The following is a 21,065-nucleotide window of genomic DNA, read 5'->3' as shown; positions in this document are numbered from 1 at the left end:
GTTGGCAAAAATGGAAGAGAACATAACATAAGAACATAAGAACATAAGAAATAGGAGCAGGAGTAGGCCATCTAGCCCCTCGAGCCTGCCCCGCCATTCAAGAAGATCATGGCTGATCTGTCGTGGCTCAGTTCCACATTCCCGCCCTCTCCCCATAACCCTTAATCCCCTCGCTTATCAAAAACCCATCAACCCGCGTCTTAAAAATATTTAGCGAGGCAGCCTCCACCACTTCAACGGGCAGAGAATTCCAGAGATTCACCACCCTTTGAGTGAAGAAGTTCTTCCTCAACTCCATTCTAAACCGCCCCCCCTTTATCTTGAGGCTGTGCCCTCTAGTCCTACTGTCCTTTCTGAGCGGGAAGAGTCTCTCCACCTCTATCCTATCCATCCCATTCATCATCTTATACGTCTCAATGAGATCTCCCCTCATTCTTCTAAACTCTAACGAGTACAAGCCTAGTTTATTCAGCCTCTCCTCATAGTTCAACTCCCTCAACTCTGCAATCAGCCTAGTAAACCTCCTCTGCACTCCCTCTAAGGCCAAAATATCCTTGCGTAAGTGCGGCAACCAAAACTGCACACAGTACTCCAGCTGCGGCCTCACCAATGCCCTATACAGCTGCAGCAAGACCTCCCTACTTTTATATTCAATCCCCCTCGCTATGAAGGCCAGCATCCCATTCGCCTTCCTGACCACCTGCTGCACCTGCAAGCTGGGTTTTTGCGACTCATGCACAAGGACCCCCAGGTCCCTCTGCACCGTCGCACGCTGCAGTTTTTCACCTCGTAAGTAATAGTCCTTCCTACCATTATTCCTACCAAATTGGACAACCTCACATTGATAGGAATAAGAGTAGAGGCTGATAAAATGGCAGTGGAAGATTTTGAGAGGAGACACTGAGATCTTCCTGCTGTCACAGGATAGTACCAGTTCCAGCAACATCACTGGACGGCGATTTCTGCCTGATTTAGGAGTGGATAGATGTGGCAGTGGATGAAGCTGCGGTTGAATTTGCTACTGGGAAATGGATGAACTACATGTTGATGTTATTCATGTGTAGAGTTGACCTGACTGGGTGTGTAGTGGATGAACTGAAACATGATCATTTAGAGTGGAGGAAAACACTTAATGCTGCTTAATTTGTTGTCCTGTTCTCTAGGAATTCGTGATGATCGTTGTATTTGGCCTGGAGTATGTGATCCGGATTTGGGCAGCTGGCTGCTGCTGCCGGTACAGAGGATTGCAGGGGAGGCTCCGGTTTGCTCGTAAACCGTTCTGTGTAATAGGTAAAAACTGCTGCACCACGTGGCAAACTTTAATAGACATCTCGATCGCAGCAAGCAAACAGTTATAATAAAGAAGCAGGATTCTTCTATTTGCTTATTCTGCTGAAATATATGCACACTTTTACTTCCAATAATGAGGGAATTTCTCCTTCCTCCATTGTCAATATAGAGGCACATAACATTCCTGGCCATCAATGGGTTACGGGCAGGAGAGGGGGAAGAGGCAATTTAACTGATTTCCCCACTCTCTATCCATCCATAAACAGAAAGGTTTTTTTTTATTCTGATTTCCTCCTTTATAAATGGTGGGGTATTATCCCCAACCCTTCAATCTGGAAACGTTCCATTCCTCTACGAATACCTTGCACTGCAGTCTCGAGGTAAGATAAAAACAAAAGGGTTGGTATATTTTTACACACACACACACATTTCGCAATGTCCGCCTCTTTTATACTTGTACAATAAATGGGGAATAAGGAAGAGTCAGGGCACGATCACAACAGAATATACAGTAGAACGGGGTTTCAGATGTGTCGACACTCCAGAATCAGACTGTTCCAAAACTGGAATGTTTTTTCCGAAGAAAGACTGAATTGTAGAGTGCTCCATCACTACAGAGCGTGATTTACACAAAGGCAGAAGAGACTTGGAGTCAGTTAGCCTGAAGGCATAAGTTCCAAAGTTCTAGCAGTTGGCAGGTTTGATGAGATGCAGCCACTGGCTTGATGGTAGACAGTACAGGCTGTTGCCTGGGGTTCAAGTTGGAGGTCAAACTGTAACTGCCTTAGTTCAATTCCACCAGACAATATTACAGTGAAGCTTGGTCATGTGACGTACCTCCTCAATGATGGAGAAAGGATGCACATTTCCATGGTTGTATATTTGAGGTATTTAATTCGAGACAGGGTTCCTTTGTTTGAGGAAACACTGGTTTTGGTTGGTAAACTGAAGCACAGTTGCTGAAACCGTTGTGTTCGAACTGCTGATGCTTTGGCACGAGCGCCATAATGGGAGATTAAGACCTACAAAAGCTCGCTTTTGTTCAAAGTTGACTGAAGCAGACTGACTGTCTGTGTGATCATTGTTACTTTGAACCAACTGCATGGCATCAGGTGGCCCACTAGGGGCATTTTGTCAAAAAGTTGGTTTCTCGCTGGTGTAAAATGAGGCAGGAATGTGCATTACCACTCGCTATGATCGCTCATCATTCCTGCCAGAGGCTGACATCAAATCCTTTTGTATCCCATTAACGGGAAAATCCAGAATACAGGAGGATAGTAAGTTGCAATGAGGAAATAAGAACCTTACAAACAGATATAGATAGGAGAGTGGGCCAAAATGTGGCAGATGGAGTTTAATGTGGATGAGTGTGAGGTCATGCATTTTGGTTGGAAAAATGGGAAGGTGACTTATTACCTAAATGGGGAGAAACTTTGGGATGCTCCAATGCAGAGGGATCTGGGTGTCCTTGTTCATGAGTCAAATGAAACTAGCATGCAGGTACAGCAGATAATAAAGAAAATGAATAGAATATTGGTATTTATAGCTAAAGGAACAGAATATAAAGGTAAGGAAGTGTTATTGCAACTATACAAGGCATTGGTGAGACTGTACCTGGAGTACTGAACATAACAACATAAGAACATAAGAAATAGGAGCAGGAGTAGGCCATCTAGCCCTTCGAGCCTGTCCCGCCATTCAATAAGATCATGGCTGATCTGTCGTGTCTCAGTTCCACCTTCCCGCCCTCTCCCCAGAACCCTTAATCTCCTTGCCTATCAAAAACCTATCAACCCGCGTCTTAAAAATATTCAGCAAGGCAGCCTCCACCACCTCAACGGGCAGAGAATTCCAGAGATTCACCACCCTTTGAGTGAAGAAGTTCCTCCTCAACTCCGTTCTAAACTGCCCCCCCTTTATCTTGAGGCTGTGCCCTCTAGTCCTACTGTCCTTTCTGAGCGGGAAGAATCTCTCTACCTCTATCCTATCCATCCCATTCATCATCTTATATGTCTCAATGAGATCTCCCCTCATCCTTCTGAACTCTAACGAGTACAAGCCTAATTTATTCAGCCTCTCCTCATAGTTCAACTCCCTCAACTCCGGTATCAGCCTAGTAAACCTCCTCTGCACTCCCTCTAAGGCCAAAATATCCTTGCGTAAGTGCGGCGACCAAAACTGCACACAGTACTCCAGCTGCGGCCTCACCAATGCCCTATACAGTTGCAGCAAGACCTCCCTACTTTTATATTCAATCCCCCTCGCTATGAAGGCCAGCATCCCATTCGCCTTCCTGACCACCTGCTGCACCTGCAGGCTGGGTTTTTGCGACTCATGCACAAGGACCCCGAGGTCCCTCTGCACCGTCGCCTGCTGCAGTTTTTCACCAGTAAGTAATAGTCCTTCCTACCATTATTCCTACCAAAGTGGACAACTTCACACTTGCCAACATTAAATTCCATTTGCCATTTCCTGGCCCATTCGCCCAGCCTATCTAGATCCTTCTGCAGACTCTCCACACCCTCCGCACAATTTGCCGTTCCACCAATCTTGGTGTCATCAGCAAATTTCAACACTCTACACTCGGTTCCCTCCTCCAGATCATCTATATAAATGGTAAATAGCTGAGGCCCCAGCACCGATCCCTGGGGCACTCCACTAGTCACCAACCGCCAATCCGAATAGCACCCATTGACCCTCACTCTCTGCCTCCTTTTTGACAGCCAATCCCCTATCCACGCTAACACCTTACCCCCAACTCCATGCCCCCTGACCTTCTGTAATAGCCTCTTGTGAGGTACCTTATCAAACGCCTTCTGAAAATCAAGAAACACCACATCCACCGGCTCTCCTCTATCCACCGCCCTAGACACATCCTCATAGAACTCCAATAAGTTCATCAGACACGACTTCCCCTTAACGAAACCGTGCTGCGTCTGCTCTATCAAGCAATTCCCCTCAAGATGCCTCGCTATTTCCGCCTTGATCACAGATTCTAACATTTTACCAAAAACAGACGTTAAACTAACCGGCCTATAATTCCCTGCCTTTTGCCTGCCACCCTTCTTAAACAACGGCGTAACATTAGCCGTTTTCCAATCTTCTGGCACTTCCCCGGAATCCAGCGACGTTTGGAAAATAACCACCAAGGCATCCACCATCACCTCCGCCATTTCTTTCAGAACCCTTGGATGCATTCCATCCGGTCCTGGGGACTTGTCCACAATCAGTCCCTCCAATCTGTCAAGCACCGCCTCTCTAGTAACAATAATGTCATTGAGACCCTCCAGTCCTACCATCTTTCCATCGCTAACACCCAGCAAATTATTCACGTCCTCCTCCGTGAAGACCGAAACAAAAAAGTTATTCAGGGCCTCAGCCATTTCCCCATCCCCTACCACTAAGTCCCCCCTCTCATCCTCTAAGGGTCCAATGTTCACCCTCGCCAGCCTCTTCCTTTTTATGTATTTATAAAGTATAAATTGTGGAGTTTTGGTCTCCGTATTTGAGGAAAGATGTAGTGACATTGGAGACAGTTCAAAGCAGTTCCACTAGATTGATTCCAGAGGTGAGGGGCTTGTCATATGAAGAGAGCTTGAAGAGTTTAGGCCGATACTCTCTGGAATTCAGAAGAATGAGGGGAAATCAAATTGAGGTATACAAGATGATAAAAGGCATGGATAAAGTAGATGTGTAGCAGATGCTTCTTCTTACGGGGCACTTTAAGACGAGAGGTCATCGTCTTAGGATGAGGGGCAACAAATTTACTATGGAGTTGAGGAATAAACTACTTCTCCCAAAGGGTTGTGGATCTGTGGAATTCGCTACCCCAAAGTGCAGTGGATCCTGAGACATCGAGTAAATTTAAGGGGGAGTTAGGCAGATTTTTAATTGGTAATGGGTTAAAAGGTCATGAGGAGAAGGCAGGGAATGAGGAGCATATGAGCCATGATCCAATGGCAGAGCAGACTTAATGGGCTGAATTCTGCTTATGAACTTATCAACATCTAGACCAAAGCGGTATACAAATATCAGGGGGCAGCTCGCAGAGGTCGTAAGTGAAGATGGGGGCTTCAAACAACTGGACTCTGGAGTACGGAAGGCACAGTGGTTAGCACTGTTGCCCCACAGTGTCAGGGACCCAGGTTCAAATCATGGCTTGGTCATGGTCTGTGCAGAATTTGCATGTTCTCCCTGTATCTGCGTGGGTTTCCTCCAGGTTCTCTGCTTTCCTCCCATAGCCCAAAGATGTGCCGATTGGTGGACTGGCTATGCTAAGTTGTCCCTTAGTGTCAGGGGCATTAGTGGGGTAAATACATGGGGATATGGAGACAGGGCCTGGGTGGGATTATTGTTGGTACAGGCTCAATGGGTCAAATGGCCTCCTTCTGCATTGTAGGGATTATATGATTTATTATCTACAGCAGTGAGTGGGTGAACCACCCAAGACATGAATCTCCTAATTTCAGGACCATCCAAGAAATGAATCTTCACCTTAAATAATGGGTAAATTCTGGGCACTGTTAAAAAATGGCACCCAGATATAATGATGGGACGCAAACCATTGAGCCCACTCCACAAAGCATAAGGAAACCCTCAGCTATATAACTAATTAGGCCAGGACTGTGCAAAATAATGCAAATTCCCACTGACCTCTGCAGGGAAACTATCCCTGCTTCTGCCACAGGACACGATCCTGGAATGGAAAATCTCACCCATAATTAAGAGCCCCTTTCTCACACTTACAGAGCCATCACCCGAGTTCCGTGTAAAATGTGAATGCAGAGACTTAGCCTGAGATGAGTAAGCCTATATTAAACACAATTTGTTTCATTACGTCAACCTTGACACACATTTATTTTTAGGTCCTGAACTTTATTGAGCTGCCAAAGAAGTGATGCAGTGTAGAGGGGAATGATAGAAAGTTTACAGCAGAGAAAGGAACAGCTTGGTCCCTTGTATCTGCTCCAGTCAAATAAACGGGCCAGCCAGCTTAATCCCACTTCCCAGCATTTGCTCCATAACTCTGCAGGTTACAGCACGTGAAAAGTTAATTTATTAGTCACAAGTAGGCTTATATCCACACTGCAGTGAAGTTATTGTGAGAATCTCCTAGGTCCATCTTCAGACACCTTTTCAATGAGTTGAAGATATCTGCCTCTACTGCCCTTTCAGGCAGTGAGTTCCAGACCCCCCAAACCCTCTGGGTGAAAGCTCACCTCCTCTCTAATCTACCAATCACTTTAAATCTCTGCCTCCCAGTTACTGATCTCCCATCCACTCTATCCGGGCCCCTCACAATCTTGAGCATCTCAATCTAATCTCCCCTCAACCTCCTCTGTTCCAAGGAGAACACAGTAAGAAGTCTGACAACACCAGGTTTAAGTCCAACAAATTTATTTGATAGTAAACTCACAAGCTTTCGGGGTTTGCCTCCATTTGGTTTGCTGTTATATGCTCTGTCTGAGGCCAGTATGCTCCATTCACCTGACAAAGGGACAAACCCCAAAAGCTTGTGAGTTTACTATCAAATAAATCGGTTGGACTTAAACTTGATGTTGTCAGACTTCTTACTGTGTTTACCCCAGTCCAACGCCGGCATCTCCACATCAAGGAGAACACTCCCAGTCTCTCCAATCTTTCCTGATAGCTACAATATTCCAGTCCTGGCAACATCCTCATAAATCTCCTCTGAACCCTCTCTAATGTGATTGCATCCTTTCTGCAATGAGGGGACCAGAACTATACGCACAGCTCAAGTTAGCCTAATTAATGTTTTATAGTGTTCCAGCATAACCTTCCTGCTCTTATATTCTGCATCTCGGGTAATAAATCAGTGGATTCCATTTACCTCCTTAACCATGAATCAACCTGTCCTGCTATCTTCAGGGATCTGTGGACACTCACTCCAAGGCCTCTCACTTACTCAGGCATCATAGTTGGGGCAGTCTTGCGGGGGGGGGCCACAGGGCCTATTCTTGTGCTGTGATTTTCTTTGCTCTTTGTTCTCTACACCTCTCAGTATTCTCCCATTTACTGGGTAACCATTTATCTTAGAACATAGAACACTACAGCACAAACAGGCCCTTCGGCCCACAAGTTGCGCCGATCACTTCTATACCTACCAATCCATAGACCTATCTATAACCCCCAATCCCATTAGATCCCATGTACTCATCCAGAAGTCTTTTAAAAGACCCCAGCGAGTTCGCCTCTACCACCACCGACGGCAGCCGATTCCACTCACTCACCACCCTCTGAGTGAAAAACTTACCCCTAACATCTCCTCTGTACCTGCTCCCCCGCACCTTAAATCTGTGTCCTCTCGTAGCTACCATTTCAGCCCTGGGAAATAGCCTCCGAGAATCCACCCTATCTATTCCTCTCACCATTTTATAAACCTCTATCAGGTCGCCTCTCAACCTTCGTCTCTCCAGGGAGAAGAGTCCTAGCTCCCTCAACCTATCTTCATAAGGCATGCCTCCCAATCCAGGCAACATCCTTGTAAATCTCCTCTGCACCCTCTCAATAGCTTCCACATCCCTTCCTGTAGTGAGGTGACCAGAACTGTGCACAGTGCTCCAAGTGGGATCTGACAAGGGTCTTATAAAGTTGCAGCATTATCTCCCGACTCCTAAACTCAATCCCTCGATTAATGAAGTCTTGTTTGGTCTCTGGAGACCAATGTTATGTATTCCCCTTTCGACTTATGGTGCACAAAGAACTATGGGGTAGGCTTGGTAACTTGAACATTGGGAGCTTTTTATTGTTGGTGTGCACTGTTCCGTAGTCAGACCTAAAACTGCACAACCAGGTCCCACATTGAGAGGAGCTAAACTCCTAAGGACCATCTGACCCGCGCTCCTAACAGAGCAGTATGCATCCCAAATCCCAACATACAACATACACATATATCACAATCACATCGGGAGTTAAATTCAAATGCTGACTTACAAAGAACAAAGAACAACACAGCACGGGAAACAGGCCCTTTGGCCCAACGAGCCCGCGCCGCCGTCCCATTGTCTCAGTGACCTATTCATGATTTTAGTCTACGCCTAATGTGCGAGGATCAGGGAGGTCCAATATAGGGACAATTTGTTACCCAATCAATCAGCCTAAAAGCACATCTTTGGGATGTGGGAGGAAACCGGAGTACCCGGAGGAAACCCACGCAACCACGGGGAGAACGTGCAAACTCCCACAGACACAGGCCCAAATCCATGTGTCCGCACAGCAACAGAGATAGTCTCTGAGCTGTCATGTTGCCCTCGAGATGGTCCAGTTTAAGCACACTAACAACATGAAGCAATAGGCAACTCCCGAAGCAACGTCCAAGAGCAGCCCACTACAACCTGCCGCATGCATGCCCCTTGCTGGACTTAAATGCCTGTGGAGACAAAAAATTCATTATTAAACAGACTTCCTTCGATTAATCCATGCCTTTCCAGGCGACAGTTTATCCTGCCTCTCAGAATTGATTCCAAGGAAAAAAGGGTCCATTTTCCCACAAAGGACTCTAAGTCACTGAGCTGGGAAACAGCTGTGTGCTGCCATCACTCAGAATGGTGTGTCTCTAATGCTGCCTTTGTATCTGTCTGTCAGGACAGAGTTCCAGCTCCTACTCAGGCAGAGCAGCGGCAGTCTGTAACTGGCACTCCCGCAGGATGACAGACACATGCTGCTCAGGAATTCACTCCATCCTCTGGAGAAGTGTACAGAGTGATGCATTGTGCTTTCAGACTGGAGAGTGTAATCGTGGTTGACCAGAACTTCATCCAAAGCCAAAAGCATTCTGTCTGTGCTTTTACTGCGGTTTGCAATGACATTCATCCAATGTACACAAAGCTGTCCTCACACAGACTGTATTAACGAAATGCATTAAAAAATAGTGGGACCAAGAAAACTTTTTCAAATTATTTCACATTTACCCACTGCACCCTTTGAGAGTCGTTTTACAATCCCTGTCTTCTGCACTGCTCACTTTCCCGAATTAACTACTCGAGAGTCCAGTAAAACGCAATCTCACACTCAAATCAACCTCATAATAATTGATCTAAAAAATTGGTCCCAAAAATTGGATTAGTGTCTATGATAGTTAATGGGCTCAGTTCTGAGTGCCCACAGTATCAAACTGCTGATGACTTGGTATCAGGTTAGAGATGCGATTTATTTGTCTATGTCTGGTCAACAAGTGGAAAATAACTCACTAGTGCAGGAGACTGTTTTAATCTGTTTATTGATGGAGAGTAATGAGGGAACGCTATCCTGTATCTAACCCACACTGTTGCTGCCTTAGAAATGTTTGATGGTAGTCTAGAGGGAATATTAACCTGTATTTAACACATTTTATACCTTCCATGGAAGTTTTTAATGGAACAGCCTAGAGGGAGCTTTCCCCTGTACCCATCTCATACTATACCTGCCATGAGAGTGTTTTATGGGACACCGAAACAGCATTTTGTAACTAAACATTGCAGTACCAGATCTGATGGATCCACCTGATCTCAGGAATTTCACCCCTCTCTCTAACTCTCTGAGCGATCTCCTCCAGTTCCAGCTTCATGAGCACCCCTGACATTAATCATTCTTTCTGTTATGTTGGCAACGGTGACTTTAACAGACACGGTCCCAGCTCTGGAATTTGCTTCCTTTATGCCTCTCCACATTTCTTTCTTCTTTCAAGTTGCTCCTTAAAATTTAGCTCTTTTCTTTATCAGCCACAAAGATCTCCTTATGTGGTTCAGTGTCAAATCCTTGGGACATTTCATCATGTTAATGGGATGGTGCAGATGGAGCTTTATTTTTATCTAACTTATGCTGAATGTGCCTAGTAATGTTTGGTCAGACAGTGTAGAAGGACTTTAATCTAACCAGTGCTCTACCTGCCCTGGGAGTGTTTGATGGAAAGAATGCAGATGGATCTTTATTGTGTATGTAACCTGCACTTTACCTGTCCTGATGGTGTTTGATGGGACAGTTTAGCGAACCTTTACTCAGCATCTAACCCATAGTGGCTTAGCGGCACGGTGGTTAGCACTACTGCCTCACAACATCAGGGACGCTGGTTTAATTCCAGCCTTGAGTGACTGTGTGAAGCTTGTACATTCTCCTCTTGTCTGTGTGGGTTTTCCTCCCACAGTCCAAAGATATGCAGGTTAGGTGAATTGGCCATGCTAAATTGTCCTTAGTGTCCCAAGGTTAGGAGGATAAGCCATGGTGAATGTCCAGGGTGATGTAGAGATGCCGGCGTTGGACTGGGGTAAACACAGTAAAAGTCTCACAACACCAGGTTAATGTCCAACCAATTTATTTGATAGTAAACTCACAAGCTTTTGGAAACGCTGTTCCTTCATCAGGTAAGCTACATACCTGACGAAGGAACAGTGTTTCCGAAAGCTTGTGGGTTTACTATCAAATAAATTGGTTGGACTTTAACCTGGTGTTGTCCGACTTCTTAGAATGTGTAAGGTTACAGGGATAGGCTGTGTAGGAGGCCTGGCTAAGTTACTCTGTCAGAGAGTTGGTGCAGACTTAGAACATAGAACATAGAACATTACAGCGCAGAACAGGCCCTTCGGCCCACGATGTTGCGCCGACCAATTAAAAAACAATGACCCTCTAACCTAAACCAATCCCTTTCCATCCATAAACCTATCCACGGATCTCTTAAACGCCCCCAAACTAGGCGCCATATGGCCGCCTTCTAGTCTATAGGGATTGTATGATTATCCAACCAAACCTACACATTTGTAACGGTATCTCAACATTTTGTCATCCTTTCTGGACATCCTTTCTGGTTATTTTATTGAAAGACCAGTGTGTGTAATGTGTGTCCGTGTGTGTGTGTGTGTGTGTGTGTAATGTGTGTCCGTGTGTCCGTGTGTGTGTGTGTGTGTGTGTATGCATGTGTGTGTCTGTGTGTGTGGGTGCGTGTGGGTGTGTGTCTGTGTGTGTCTGTGTGTGTGTGTGCGTATGTGTGTGTGGTTTGTGTGTGTGTGTCTGTGTGTCTGTGGGTGTGTGTGTGCGTGTGTGTGTGCATATGTGTATGTATGTGTCTGTGTGTGCATGTGCATGTGTGTGTGTGGGTGTGCATGTGTGTGTGTGTCTGTGTCTGTGTGTCTGTATGTCTGTGTGTGCATGTGTGTGTATGTGTATGTATGTGTGTGCGTATGTGTATGTATGTGTGTTTGTGTGTGTGTGTGTGCCTATGTGTGCGTATGTGTATGCATATGTGTGTGTGTATGTGTGTGTGTGTGTGTGTGTGTATGTATGGAAGGGTCTCTATGGCAGAGTGTTTGTTTACCTCCCACTTCATGGTCTCAATTCCTTAGACAATGGCAAAACTATCAAATACAAGTCTCTTAAAAAAACCTCATAGATAAGAACACAAACATAACCAAGAGAAACCCATCATATTACTAATTTACGCCACACTTTCCTGACTTTTGTTACAATTCACATTGAAAATAGAATACACCCATAATCAATCCCAATTTGTCGTGTGAAATCTCTCATTACTCTATCTTACTCAATCACTTTTCCTTTATACAATTTACAGTTAGAAATCCCATTATTTATCATCCTATCTTGTGTAAAGCATTGAAAATGCTCCACTGTCCAATACAATATTTTTTCCCTTTACAAAATCAAACATTCCATTTAATTCCAGACTTTAGCATGTTTTGTTTGTTTATTCAAGTGCCACAGCCATCATTGTAAATCGAAATTCCCAATAGCCATAACTCAAAATTTGTCTCTCCTATTAGCATGCATGAGCTAAATCCCCTTAAGGTTTCAATAACTCAGTCCAAGTAAATAGTAGCTCAAGAGATTTTTTTTCCACCTTAACAAATATGGGTTATTTCAGTGGAAAGTCGTCACAAGCATTAACTCAAGCTAATCTTCTGGTCTCCTTAATGCAAAAATTAGTCACAGGGCTATCACAAACATGTCTGAAATATCTAACTCAGTCAATGGGCCTTGCTGGTCTCCATGGATTGGTAGCAGAATATAAGTGATCTTGTCTTAACTCCAGTCTCTAACCTACATCCATCTGAATCTTTCTTGCCTCTCACTACATCATTTGTCAGCCTCAGTACCTTGCTGTTCTGAATTCTTCCCTCTTCTTCATTTATATAAATCATTCCTCCTCCTTCCAATAACACTGTCTTAAAATCAAGATTCATCACCCAGTTTTCTACTCTTATGATGCTTTCCCAGCATCCCAAGGCCCCTCAGGTTTTTTTGGCCCTTCTCTCATGTATAGGCTCTTAAAAGCTCAGACTTATCCTCCTCTAAATTATTTACACTTGTTCAATCTTGTTCCAACTTCTGTTTGAACTTCTGCCCTGCTGTGAGTTTAATGGAAGGGAGCAGAGGACTGAGCGGTTGTGTGCTGGGTTCATAAGAGATATTCTAGTGGGTAGGGGTTCCTTTGCTATGCATTTTCATAGGTTGATGAATGGCCAGGAAGGTACTGCATTATACATCTGGTTTGATTTCTTTTACTATTGGATTATTTCAGCCAAGGGGTCAGTGGGGGTATCAGTGCCTGTGTGTTTGTGAAGGGAGAAGGAGCCAGGATTCCACTTTGAGATAGTGACACCCCAAGGATCAGTTCCTGTGGGTTGCAGTGGCAAAACATTGAGCTTCATTTTGATGGCCACACATAATCAAATAATCTTCCAACATTTAACTCTTTACATTCGCATATGAACATTGATCTCTTGGGCAAGATTCTGGAACACTAAAAGTCTCCATGGAATCCATACCAAGGCACAGGTCAACAGTTTTAGCTGAGTAGAGAGAGAGCAGTGATCTTGGTAACTTGAACTTCCAACTCTGAATTTCCAATCTCTTTCTTGCCTTTCAGATTTTATTGTATTTATTGCCTCTGTTGCCGTGATAGCTGCTGGGACCAAGGGGAACATATTTGCCACTTCAGCACTCCGCAGCATGAGATTCCTACAGATTCTCCGGATGGTACGGATGGATCGTAGGGGAGGAACCTGGAAGTTGTTGGGATCTGTCGTGTATGCTCACAGTAAGGTCAGTCCAAACTTTGTGGGTTTCCGTCTTTCTCCTCTATCCTGCCCAACTTCAGTTTTGCAACATTATCTTGCCAATTTTCTCTTCTCCTTTTCTGAAAATATTGGTGACTTCCAAGGGTAAAGTCCCAGAGGGATAGGATAGCTTACTGACATCCATTGAGAAACCTTTTCTTTATGTTTGTGTTTAAATTTGTCAGTAATTGAACTGATTGCCTTGAAGGGCTTTGTTGCTATAAGCCATCACTATCTCTACAGTCCATATACTGCCTGCTTCCAGCAGTTGTCTCTCTATGATGATCAGGACCAATAACATGAGTTGGCTTTTCCCACTTCCCTAGTGTAAAACCACTAACGCTGATTATAGCTCCCTTCAGGTATCTTCTAGCCAATACTGCCTCAGGGATATGAACTAACTCAGCACCGACTGCACATCTAACTTACTGTCTACTGTTCATATGCATCAGTGATGTGCTTTTGTATCTAACCAAGGTCATTAAGATAGCTTATTACATTTGTTGAAGACTCAAAGGATGCACTGTTGAGCTACTTTCTGTCCACCTGCCATAGTTTCTGCAAGAGCTAACATTTTATTGATCCATACCAGATGATCAGTGTTGAGAAAGCTCTGGCTGGTTAAAGTAGGGAAAATCCCAAGATATTCTGAATATATCAATAGGAAGAGGATAACTAGGGAAAAAGAGTAGGACCCATTCAAGACCAAGTGGACAATCTGTGGGTGGACATGTCATTTTTAAGTTTAAGCTAAGTTTTTTTAAGTTTATTTTATTAGCGTCACTAGTAGGCTTATATTAACACTGCAATGAAGTTACTGTGAAAATCCTCTAGTCACCACACTCTGGCACCTGTTTATAGAACATAGAACATAGAACACTACAGCACAAACAGGCCCTTCGGCCCACAAGTTGCGCCGACCACATCACCTACCAACCTACAGACCTATCTATAACCCTCAATCTCATTAAACCCCATATACTCATCCAGAAGTCTTTTAAAAGACCCCAGCGAGTTCGCCTCCACCACCACTGACGGCAGCCGATTCCATTCACTCACCACCCTCTGAGTGAAAAACTTACCCCTAACATCAATTGTTTGGGTACACTGAGGGAGAATTTAACATGCCAATGCACCTGACCTGCATGTCTTTCGGACTGTGGGAAGAAACCAGAGCATCCGGAGGAAACAGACATGGGGAGAATGTGCAAACTCCGCACAGACAGTGAGCCAAGCTGGGAATCGAATCCGGGTCCCTGTGAGGCAGCAGTGCTAACCACTGTGCCACCCGTAGAGAATACTTTACATCCATCTTCACCCAAGAGAATGAGGATAAAGATATGAAACTCAGGGAGAGAGACCTCGCACCTAGTACATGTTGTCCTAGTCTAGATGGTCAGAAACTCAGCTGCTTATGTATGTACTAACTGAGGAATCAGGAATATTAGTTATTTGTTTGTTCAAAACAAAATTGTTTGGTTCACTGTAGTAAGACATTCTCTTGTTCTGTTACAGGAGCTGATTACAGCCTGGTACATTGGTTTTTTAATCCTGATATTCTCCTCTTTCCTCGTCTATCTTGCTGAGAAGGAGGCAAATACTCAATTTTCAACGTACGCAGATTCCCTCTGGTGGGGTACAGTAAGTCCAGATACTCGTACTAGTTTATTATTTTGCTTTGGAGTGATTGGTAATAGTTCTGTGATGAGTAAGAGCTAAGAAAAATAGAACATGTTGATGTGGTGGGGGTGGCCAACATCTGTAGAGAGAAACACACATCCTTTCATAAGAATATAAGAACATAAGAAATAGGAGCAAGAGTAGGCCGTCTAGCCCTTCGAGCCTGCCCCGCCATTCAATAAGATCATGGCTGATCTGAAGTGGATCAGTTCCACTTGCCCGCTTTCTCCCCTTAATTCCCCTGTCTATCAGAAACCTATCTACCCGTGACTTAAATATATTCAGCGAGGCAGCCTCCACCACTTCAATGGGCAGAGAATTCCAGAGATTCACCACCCTTTGAGTGAAGAAGTTCCTCCTCAACTCTGTTCTAAACTGTGCCCCCCTTATTTTGAGGCTGTGCCCTCTTGTTCTGCTATCCTTTCTGAGCGGGAAGAATCTCTCTACCTCTACCCTATCCATCCCCTTCATTATCTTATACATCTCTATAAGATCCCCCCTCAGCCTTTTAAACTCCAACGAGTACAGACCCAGTCTAGTCAATCTCTCTTCATAGTCCAACCCCCTCATCTCTGGTATCAGCCTAATGAACCTCCTCTGCACTCCCTCCAAGGCCAAAATATTCTTCCGCAAATGCGGGGACCAAAACTGCACACAGTACTCCAGCTGCGGCCTCACCAGTGCCCTGTACAGTTGCAGCAAGACCTCCCTACTTTTATATTCTATCCCCCTCGCTATAAAGGCCAACATTCCATTCACCTTCTTGATCACAGTTGCCTTCATCGGAATTGGGAAAAGTTAGAGATGTAATACCACGGGGCTTGGGAGAAGGCATTTTTCAATTTATTCACCCATAGGATACAGACTGGGCCACCATTTGTTGCCCATCCGCAATTATCTTTGAACTGAGGAGTTTGTCAGGCCATTTCTGAGGGCATTTAAGAGACAACTACATTGTTGGAGTCACATGTAAGCCAGACCGGGTAAAGCTCGGGTAGATTTCCTCCTTACAGGACATTAGTGAGCCAGATGGGTTTTTATAACAGTGGTTTCATGGACTTTAAATTCCAGATTTGAACTCGAGTGTTCAGAGCGCTGCCCTAAGTCTCTAGATTACTGTCCAGTGACAATATCTCTATGCCACAGTGTCCCCCAGTGAGACATTAGATGATAAAAGAGTTAATTCCAAAAGAAGTGGTAATCAGTCGAACAATGAAATAAAAGAGGTATGACTGGCAGAATGAAGAGCACCTACCACAAGAAAATGGAAAAACAAAACTGCATAACCAGCAAAGGGAGCAAAGGGCACAGATTCCTCGTGTAATCCCTGGAAGGTGCAGTCTCGGAGAGTGCAATCTTGAGGGCAGAGTCCCAGAGGTGAAACACTCCGAAGAGGAAAATACAGAGGGCAAAGCCCTGGAAAATTGAGATAACTTGCAAAGAACTCCTTTCTTATTGGAAGGGAGTTGTTTGTTATTGGTCAAAATTGAGTCTGAAATTGTTGACCTTGGTTTTGAATCTGGAAGGCTTTGAAATGCTGAATTAACTGCATTTCCCTCTCCACAGGTGCTGCCTGGACAACTAAGCATTTCCAAAATTTTCTGTTTGCTTTTCACAATTCCTGTACCTGCACTATTTTGCTTTGGCAGTGGGCAGGAAATATACTGTGTGATAACAGCGTTTGAGTATATTAATTGGTAGCAAGGATATGAATGCAAATGGATCGGAAGCAAGCAAATAGAGTTGAAGTAGAGATCAAACATGGGGGATACGACCTCACCAAAACAATTTGAAATGTCGAACGAGCATGAAGACAGGAAAATCGCACCCATTTTTGTGCGAGCCCCCAAAAGTGATTGTCATTAGTAGGGGAAGTGGACAGAACCTATTCATGCTGGGAAGCTGGCTGCTGACTGCTAGGGGCACTATTGCGCATGCACCCTGATCTCCCAGTGCACTGTGTGCACATAAAACTGCACTGATCTCTCACTCCAGATTATAGTGGACTCGAAATGTTAGCTCTGTTTCTCTCTCTGCAGATGCTGCCAGGCCTGCGGAAAGTTTTCAGCATTTTCCATTTTTTATTTCAGATTTCCAGCTTCTGCAGGATTTTGCTTTTGTTTTATTAACAAATAATTGCTGCTTCATAGCGTCATGATACAGGCAGCACGGTAGCACAGTGGGTTAGCACTGCTGCTTCACAGCTCCAGGGTCCTGGGTTCGATTCCCGGCTCAGGTCACTGTCTGTGTGGAGTTTGCACATTCTCCTCGTGTCTGTGTGGGTTTCCTCCGGGTGCTCCAGTTTCCTCCCACAGTCCAAAGATGTGCGGGTTAGGTTGATTGGCCATGCTAAAAAAAAATTGGCCTTCGGGTGCTGGGAGGCGTAGGTTGGAGGGATTGGTGTCTAAATATGTAGGGATATGGGGGTTGGGCCCGGGTGGGATTGTGGTCGGTGCAGACTTGATGGGCTGAATGGCCTCTTTCTGCACTGTAGGGTCTCTATGGTATTAGAGTGATTGCGTTAGTGGACTCCAATATTAAATATATTACAATATACTCAATAATTCATAGGATCACCCGATCTGAGGGTCAGAAGTCAAATAGCCCACGTAAATATAAGTTGAAACCATATTCTGTTAGTTTACAATAATGAAATTGGTCATTCTGCAACATGAAACAATTCGGATAACCGTGTTGATGACCCCCTTCTATTACTTTCCTCATGATTGAGAGTAGATTCATAGAGTAATTGGCTGGATTTGATTTGCCCTGTCTTATTATAAGTACCAGGAAGTACCTGAATAAGTTTCACTTTGTCATTCAGAAGCCGGTGTTGTAACTACAGGAACGGTTTGTCTCGGGCTGTGGCTAGCTTAGGGGCACAAATATTCAGCACAGTTGGGATGTTTTTTTTTCTCAATTATGGCAAGATTTACAAGCTGGAATGTGGGTAGAGACAGGAATCACAGGCCAGACAGGTGATTAATAGCAGCATCTCTGACTTACTTTACAAAATAAAAGTAGTTAGAAGTCTGACAACACCAGGTTTTAGTCCAACCTATTTATTTGATAATATACTCACAAGCTTTCGAGGGACACCCTCTTCGTCAGGTGAATGGAGAGTCAGGTGAATGGAACTCTCCATTCACCTGACGAAGAGGGTGTCCCTCGAAAGCTTGTGAGTATATTATCAAATAAATAGGTTGGACTAAAACCTGGTGTTGTCAGACTTTTTACTGTGTTTACGCCAGTCCAACGCCGGCATATCCACATCATTACTTTACAAAACACAGGAAACATGTAGTTGGAAAATGGACGATCACATGATAGTCACACAATAAAATCTGTACAGGCTATCAGTCCAGTCACTATCAAACCAACTTCCTGATGGAGACCCCCAGGTCATTTTCATTTATTGTGCCTATGGATTTGCCCACAACATCCCCTTCCTTGACAGCTAATACTGTCAGGATCGCAATCACTTGATGGTCAACTCTGTGTCATCTTCTACGTCAACTTTTGCCATTACGACCTTCCCTTCCCGTTTCGCCACCACCTTCCCGAACCTCGGAGCAGGATCGTGGCAGGCATTGCACCAACTTGCATGGAAATCCACCACGACTGGCGTCGTGCTGTTGATGGCTCATGGGTGAAATCCAGCTGGACACTGCAAGCTGGAGGTTTACTCAACCTCCTGGTGGTGGGAGGGCCTGCTTGGTGTTGGGTGGAAGGACCAGCGCTGCGCTGGGAGAGCGAGCTCAGGCTTGGCAGGGACGCTGAGGACTCAGATCACACTGGAGCAGAGGACTCCCTAAGGGTCAGGGTCATGAGCAAAAACCTTTGAGCGACCCCCAACTTCCATACACTGCCAGTTTCCAATGCACTCAGCTATCTATGATATCACTTGGAGTGAATTGCATTAAATAAGGAGAGTTTGCCTTTATAATGCAGTGTTCACAAGCTCAGGATGAAAGGCTGTTGAAGTGTAATCACTGTTGTAATTTTATTAGGAAATATGACATGGCATTTGTGTTCCAAATATGGCAGTAAGATATGAGATACAATATACAGCAGGAAAGGACCATTTAGCCAAATTAGATCGTTTACTTTTGGTGTTGGTCACAGGACAAATACTAACGAAGAGTCTGGAGAGAAGTCCCCACCTCTTCTTTGGATAGTACCATTGGATTTTTTACTTAAATATTTGGCTAAGAGTTGGTGGGCAAGATTCTCTGGCCGCATTCGCCCCGAAAATCCCACTTGAGGTCAACGGACCTTTTCATGGTCCGTCCCTCATCCGCTACAGTTCCCATGGTGGGCAGGACAGGAACGTTCACCCCCCCCCAATATCTCTAATGGTGAGAAGCTCAAGAGAAAGTCGGGCGAGAATCTCCAGTTGGTACTTCCAATTGTGACTGTTTCAGCCTCGTGTGGACTCAGCCATCGTTGCCAATGGAGATGTTCTGACAGCCTCCTCACTGGGACATGTGTCGTAAAGTTTGCAGACAGCATCAGATGTCTGGGTGGAACTTACTTAATTTGACTCATTCATTCATTAGTGTATGTAACAGGATGGCAGAGCTGGCATTCATTAATGACAGTAAAAAGTCTGACAACACCAGGTTTTAGTCCAACCTATTTATTTGATAATATACTCACAAGCTTTCGGGGTTAGCCCCTTCGTCAGGTGAATGGAGAGTTCTGGCCTCAGACAGAGCATATAAAGCACAGACAGTTTAGAGATTACTGATTAGAATGCGAATCCTTACACCTAACCTGCTGTTCAAGACCTGAAGTGGCCGACAATGTGAGTGGAAGGAGCACTGATCACAGGTTAAAGAGATGTGTACTGTCTCCAGACAGTACAGTAAGTGAGGTTTTGCAAACCCAGGCAAGTCACGGGGGTTACAGATAGTGCGACATGAACCCAAGATCCCTGTTGAGACCGTCCTCATGTGTGCGGAACTTGGCTATCAGTCTCTGTTCATTAATGAATTAGGGGATTATCCCACTGTTTATATCGTCCTGCTTCTTGTGTAGCACACATGCAGTCCTGGGCTGTAGCTTCTCTAGGTTGTCACCAGATTTTGGTGTGTGCACTGACAATACATGGTATAAATATAGTTGTTGTTCTTACAGTACATATATACCGTGTAGTCATTGTTATCTGTGCCGGATAGTTAATGAGCAAGCTTCCTTAGCTGATTATTTGAATATCTCCCTTTCCAAGTTTGTAAAATTGCTGAAGTACCCTATTTCCCTTTGTTTAATGCTCCCTTTTCAATAAGTTGTTGTTTCAGTAGTAATCTATCACTTGTAACCCTCCTCGGATAGGCAGTTCTGTCAATGAAAAAGTAATTTGCAGTCATCCTGCAGATGGCAATGTAAAACCATTGACAGCTGTGTCTTTGTACAGCAATTCTCATTGCTCGTCTTAGTATTATTCTTTAGCGTTGTAAGTTCTTTCTAGAAGTAAATTGTTTACCTCCCACGCGTATATAGAATCCTGATTGCAGGAGTTATTTTTCCATTCCTTCACACACTGCATTGCAGGAGCTTGTGTGAAGAAAGCTTCCATTTCTGTTACATCTTTATGCCAATGTTTTCCCGTCCCTCCTGCATCTCAGGGTTTTTTCAACCTCTCTCAGCAATCCATTTTCATAGAATTATAGAAACATACAGTGCAGAGAAAGGCCCTTCAGCCCATCGAGTCTGCACCAAACACAATCCCACCCAGGCCCTACCCCCATATTATACCCACTAATCCCTCTAACCTACACATCCCTGGACACTAAGGGGCAATTTCTTAGCATGGCCAATCAACCTAACCCACACATCTTTGGAGTGTGGGAGGAAACCGGAGCAGCCAGAGGAAACCCACGCAGACACGAGGAGAATGTGCAAACTCCACACAGATAGTGACCCGAGCCAGGAATCGAACCCAGAACCCTGGAGCTGTGAAGCAGCAGTGCTAACCCACTGTGCTACCGTGCTGCCCTTTGGGAAGTAGCTTGGATAGGAGGTTGTACT

At 44.6% G+C, this 21,065-nt stretch overlaps 1 protein-coding gene and 1 pseudogene across 1 annotated transcript in view; one reads left to right on the top strand and one right to left on the bottom strand.

The window, feature by feature from the left end:
- The window catches only part of kcnq4 (potassium voltage-gated channel subfamily Q member 4), a 545,719-nt gene that overhangs the window by 406,974 nt on the left and 117,680 nt on the right, over positions 1 to 21,065 (top strand). The window contains exons 3-5 of the mRNA XM_080211232.1: positions 1,164 to 1,290; positions 13,166 to 13,341; positions 14,871 to 14,996. Of these exons, the coding sequence (XP_080067358.1) occupies positions 1,164 to 1,290; positions 13,166 to 13,341; positions 14,871 to 14,996 (429 nt within the window). The remainder of the gene's footprint in view (positions 1 to 1,163; positions 1,291 to 13,165; positions 13,342 to 14,870; positions 14,997 to 21,065) is intronic.
- On the bottom strand, positions 18,407 to 20,613 carry LOC145357695 (uncharacterized; annotated as a pseudogene).

Source organism: Carcharhinus amblyrhynchos, chromosome 24 (genome assembly GCF_965287045.1).
Source record: "Carcharhinus amblyrhynchos chromosome 24, sCarAmb.v2.hapA, whole genome shotgun sequence".
NCBI classification, from domain to species: Eukaryota; Metazoa; Chordata; class Chondrichthyes; order Carcharhiniformes; family Carcharhinidae; genus Carcharhinus; species Carcharhinus amblyrhynchos.
Note: the sequence above shows the minus strand (reverse complement) of the source record. Positions and strands in the feature narration are given on the sequence as shown.